This window comes from Muscardinus avellanarius, assembly GCF_963383645.1.
Source record: "Muscardinus avellanarius genome assembly, chromosome: 15".
In the NCBI taxonomy this organism is placed as follows: Eukaryota; Metazoa; Chordata; class Mammalia; order Rodentia; family Gliridae; genus Muscardinus; species Muscardinus avellanarius.
Genome location: NC_137801.1, coordinates 31116496 through 31122537, shown reverse-complemented (window position 1 = coordinate 31122537; position 6042 = coordinate 31116496). Strand labels below are relative to the sequence as shown.

Sequence of the window (6042 nt, the reverse complement as noted above, 5' to 3'; positions counted from 1 at the left end):
ACGTTTCTAGTTCATTCTTTCCTATTGCTAAAGGCAATCCATGATGCCTGTGTGTATCCGGAAAAAATATATGCTATAAGTAATAAGCCAAATTTGAATACCACATAGTTTTCTTATACAAAAAAATCATAACCAGTGTGCTACTACTATTTTACCTTAATATAGATTCTAGAAGTCACACTTAATGCTCCATTTCTATCTATAGCTCAACCCAAGACCACAAAAAATATGTCTAATAATTAATAACATAGTCTAACAAAAATGAAGTAAAAAAATTATAGTAGTTTGATTTTAACTATGTAAGAAAAATCTGCATTGAGAAACAATATGAGAAAAAATAAAAAGGCAACGGTGATTCTGTTAATACAATGGGATTACACTTTTCTTTTATATTCATCTTCCAATGTTTTTGCTGTTGACTATGATATTTTATAATAAAATTATAATAAAGATATAAAACTCTAAAATTGGACTATGTGTTAGGTTTTATACTCTTCTTTCATTTACGTGTATATATAACAAAGAGATTCACAACATGGCACTTAATTCTGATTTTAATTTTCATGAAATTAACCCTACAAAAATTTCTCAAAGAAATCTGAGAGCTTTCAAAGTACAACTGTTTTATATATATGACAGATTCCCAAGTATTAAAAAATCATAAAAGTAAGGCTACATATTGCACACCACCATCATATTTAGGTACTGTTTTAAAATCTATGATATTAAATAAGTGAATCTGATTTCATTCCATAGTTTTTATCTAAAGTTTTCCAATGATATTTATCTTCTGGATTTTTACATTTTACCTCTAGATAAAAACTAATGAGCAATTGAGGACATAATATAATTCTATAATTCACTGATCAATATTCAAAGACACCTACAGAATGCATCTATAGAAGTTTCCACACAGCATTTATCTGGAATCAAATTATTTTAAATGGTGCCTTGACTTCTGAATTTGGTGAAGCCATTACCGTGAACTAAATCAGACCACTACAAATGAAGATATTCCAACACAAAAACTTGTATGATTTTGTTTAGATTGTCAATGGTTGATTCGTCCAAATTTTCTTCATTGTCATCCATGGTGTGCCAGACTTCAGGGAAAGGAGATGGTATCAGATGCAGAACTGGAACACCTAATAAGAAAGAATCAGCTTGTAACTTAGTGCATGTTTCCAAGGAGTAAACTAGAAAGTGTCATTCTGCAAGCAGAGGGAACTCTGTACCAGATAAAGACACCTGATAATTCATCATTTCCTATGCACTTCTTTATACCATACTTCTATGCTCCAAAACCATTCACTCAGTAAATATTAATTAATTAAAGAAATAAGTAAAAACGCGCCTACCCCCTACCAGTTCTGGTTCTAGGAGTTAAAGTTTCATTAATGAAAAGACAAAGTTATGCCCAAGTGGAGCTTACACTTCAGTGGAGAAAGAAACAAGTAAACACATAGAAAGTAAAAATTTCGGAAGAGATAAGGCTTATTAAGAATAATAAAACAAGGTAAGGAAATAAAGGATGAGGGGCAGGCATCAAGACTAAGAGAGGGGGGTTAAGTCAGGGAGGCATCCTTGAGAAGCTAACCTCTCAACAGAGACCCACAGCATAGGGAAGCAAGCAGGGCGAGGTCTGGACATGAGCACTGCAGGCAGCCCTATTAGAGGATGCCAACGTCCTGAGGCAGGAGTGTGCCAGCCAGTGCAGCTGGGGCAGAGCAACAGGTGGAAAAGGAGATAGGAAATGACGTTGAGGAAGGAGAGCAGAGCAAGAAAGCTGAGTCTTTTGTGGGCCATAGTAAAGACTCTTGGTCTTATTCCGAAAGATGGCATGCCGCTAGAGCTTTAAAACAGTAAGTATAATGTTATTCACATTTTTAAAAGATAATTCTAGCTCCCATGCAAAGAATAGAGAAGCAAGAGCAAAATCTGGATATCAATTAGGAAGCTACTGTAAGAGTCCTTGGGGTGATTGAAACCACCTTGACCCAAGAATATTGCTTCCTTGTTGATCAGACAATATCAGTTACATGAAGGGACAGAATACAATCTAACCCTGTAAAAGGGAAGGAGACTGTCAGTGGGATACAGACTTTCATAAATATCCTATGTGTTAGGAAAAATAAAGGTATTCTCAAGGATTTGGAATGACTTTAATAGGAAAAGAAAAGTCATAAGATAATATGATAGATGGTTTCAGTAATTAATTAAGGGTTGATGGGGGTGTGTGTGTATGTGTGTGTGTGTGTGTGTGTGTGTGTGTGTGTGTGTGTGTTGTACTGGGGATGGATCCCAGGGGCATTCTACCTTCGAGCTGCAGCCCTATTTTTTATTCTTTATTTTTGAAACAGGGTCTCTCTAATTTGCAAAGAGCCTCACTAAGTAGCTGTGGCTGTTCGTGAACTGTGATCCTCCTGTCTTAGCCTCCCGAAGTTTAGTGGTTCTTCACATTTCTAGTTTGTTGAAATTCAGGGGAATTCGTAATTATTACTAAGGTCCACTGCTACAATAAATATCAGTATTAAGCTCAGAAGTCACCTTGACAACCTACGAATGATTGTGTGCGAGATAGATAAGGACGTGGATCACAAGGAAAAGGCCAAACTAAGGGCAATTCCCAGAAGCCTGACCTTCACAGCCGGATAAATCAGACTGTTTACTGAGAAGGGCAAGAGTCAGAAAGGATAATTTACTTTTAAGCTAGTCATTCCTCCATATCAATGAATAATGGTGGGTTCTATCATTTCATTTGTTAACCAGAAGAGAGAGCGGTCTAGTAGGGGAACATTAAAGTATTCCATGTTGCATCTGAATCAGACCTGGTATCATTAAAGATTAGGACTAGATTACTTTTCACTTAATTTTATATAAGTAAGCCTTTAATTTCTGTCTTATAGCTACATAATCAAAAGACATATATTGATCAAAGTTTATTTATAGCATAATTCTTTTTATAAAGATTGGTTTTCATTCAGATTAATTTTTATATTTTTAGATCTTTAAAATACCGTTAGGGCTAGGAGTGTACTTCAGTGGTAGAACACATTCCTAGTATGCTTAAGGCCTTGGCTTTGATCTCCAGCCATAAAATAAAATAAAAGCCAGGTGTGGTAGTGCATGCCTGTAATTCAAGTACTTGGAAGTTGAGACAAGAAGACAGCAGGTTCAAGGACAGCCTCAGCAAGTAATGAGACTCTCATCACCTAGTGAAACTTTTTTCCAAAACAAAAATAAAGCCAAGCTTTATTTTTTACAGGTACATGCTTGCTATCCCAGCATTTGGGAGGCTGAGACAGGAGGATCGAGGTTCAAGGACAGCCTCAGCTATTTACTGAGGCCTTTTGCAAATAAGTAAGACCCTGTTTCAAAATAAAGAATAGTTCAGAGGTAGGATGCCCCTGGGTTCCATCCCCAGTACCACTAAATAAATAAATAAATACTTTTAGATTGGTTCAAATATGTAGTATATAAATTTAATGCAGTCAATCTTGAAGGATGGTCTTAGTGATTAAAAACACACCAATTATTACTCATGTTTTATTTGCTTCTCTCATGTTTGCAGAAGTTAGAAACCCTGACTGTTTCACTGCTATATAAAGCTATCTGATGAAATCAGTAAACTAAATAAGGTTTTAGAATTCACCATAATTAAAAACACTGATCTTGGTCTATGCATAAGAGGGTAAGTAATAAGTAAAATTAAAATTTAAAAATACACACAAAATATAATAAATACAATAGGCAAAAAATGCACTGTATAGGAACACACACACACACACACACACACACACACACACACACACACATTACCTTTTCTTAAAAATGGAATATGGTCATCCTCAATAATACCTCCATTACCAAAATTCTGGAAATACCTTCTCTCCAAGGAGTGATCCTTGAGCAAACCTAGTTCATGGAGTTCATGTTCTGCAGATGACAATTAGGTAGTAAATGAGTATTTTTATCTGATCAAGACTCAGAGCATCCTTAGTTAAGGAGGAATAAGTACTAACTCATGTGCCATAATTTTTAAAACACTATGCAGCAACATATCATGACCTTAAACATCTGGCCTGAACTGGGGTGTATACATTTTGGAATAGAATGTGAGGCTTAAAAGTGAAACACTCAGACAGACTAGGGATGAGGTATATCAAGTGACCAGTGTGTGGGAAAGGGATACTTACTGAGACTTACATCAGTGGTTCTCAAAGCATGGTTCATGGTCAGCAGCATCAACATCACTTGGGAACAATGAAAATTATCTGGTCTCCCCTCAGAATGACTGAATCAGAAATTGTGGGGTGGGGCCCACACACTGTGTTGTAACAAGCCCACTAAGAGATTCTAAAGTGTGCAAAAGTTTGAGAACCTCTGGATGGCTTCCATTACTCTTGTCATCTTGAAACACAGAACCCTTATGTTACCCATAAGCCATGTGTTGAGTGTTACAAGACATCACAAGATTATAAAGCAACTTAATAAAACATCCTAGGATAGCTTTTTAGTTTTAATTACTAAATTCATTTATTTTTGTGGTACTGGGGATTGAACCCAGGGGCATTCTACCTCTGAGAAATACCCTCTCCAACCCTATTTTATATTTTATTTTGAAAGAAGTCTTGCTAGGTTGCCAAGGCTGGCCTTGAACCTGTGATCCTCCTGTTTCAGCCTCCCAAATACTGGGATTTACAGCCATGCATCAAGGCTTAATTGCTATATTTAAAGGGCAAAACTAGACCAGCTAGTAAACAAGCATATGTAATAGGATTTTAAGAACAGTGGGAATCTGTAACCACCACCAAAAACAATTATTCTGTTTACTGATATCTATAATTCTTTTACCATAGGACACAATTTTTCTTATACATTTCAAGATACCATTTGAAGTAAAAATGCTGTGAGGCAGAGCAGTGCAAAATTGTACTAGGGAATAAAATTGCATTAAGGCACAAATTACTGATAGGGATTCATTTTGGTACAAGAAATAAGAAAAGTGAACAAAATCCTTGAAAGAAGGCAAACTCAGTTTCTAGAGGCTGCCATCAAAAGGAAGAAAACATGTTACAAGGAGCTGATGTTAATAATACCATAATAATAATTCTTGCAAATGAGGAGTTTAAGTTTGCCAAAGATGAGCATCTGAAAGTTCAAGTTTCCCTCATACAAATTCTAGATCTGCATACTGGCAAATTCTTAGGTTGTAGCACAGATTGGAGCTAAGATTGCCATCTTAGTGCTTTCCCCACTGCTTAGAAATAATACAGTTCTATCTTGCTCTAAGAAGTCTTTGTGTCTTTTAAGTCATTACTAACATGAAGCTCTTGTCCTCAAAAGCAGCCTCCCAGCCCGGATTCTGTAATAACAATCCATCTCATTTTCACCTTCCCTTGAAGCCTTGGGGTTTGGTTTGGTTTGTTTTTCAATGATGGAAATATGAAAAGAAGAAGTCATTGTCCTTTTTCTCCTCCCAGCCCCAGGCCTCTCTCTTGAGCCACAGATATCTCTATTTCTTGGTCTGACCCAGCCTGGTCTGGCCTAGTCCACTCCCATATGTTTGACTCAAAATCTGCTTTTAAATAGCTCTTGATAGATCTCTTCTCTTGCATTCTTATCACTTAATTCTTTGAAAAAAAAATAGCAGAGATCAGATTAGATTAGAAAGAAAACAATGCCTGGATGAGGTAGAAAGTATAAGATGATAAAGGCAGAGATGAAAAAAATGAAAAATTAAAAAGTATTTTTGGCATAATTTTAGAACATAATATTTTTATTAGTCTACATGCTTTGTTGAGTAAAAATTTTCCTAGAAATGCCTTTGATATATTTCAGACCAGACAGAGAAAATATTTTCAGACCATTTCTAAGAATATACAAACACAAGACGCAGTATTTAATGTTTCCACTTCAAAGTAATTGTATGTGGGGAAAATAAATTGGGCCTACAAAGAGGTGACATGAATAATAAGCTAATCAGAAAGGCGAGAGAAAAAATTGGTATAGTACATATTTGAGTAATACACTTAAATCATA

General features: G+C 35.7%; 1 protein-coding gene across 2 annotated transcripts in view; it reads right to left on the bottom strand.

Moving 5' to 3' along the window:
* Nucleotides 1–999: 999 nt before the first annotated feature.
* QPCT (glutaminyl-peptide cyclotransferase) overlaps nt 1000–6042 on the bottom strand; it is a gene marked incomplete at both ends in the record, with an annotated part of 33203 nt that continues 28160 nt past the window's right edge. For both annotated transcript variants that reach the window (XM_080711067.1, XM_080711066.1), the window contains 2 exons: nt 1000–1145; nt 3820–3936. In XM_080711067.1, the coding sequence (XP_080567193.1) occupies nt 1000–1145; nt 3820–3936 (263 nt within the window). The remainder of the gene's footprint in view (nt 1146–3819; nt 3937–6042) is intronic.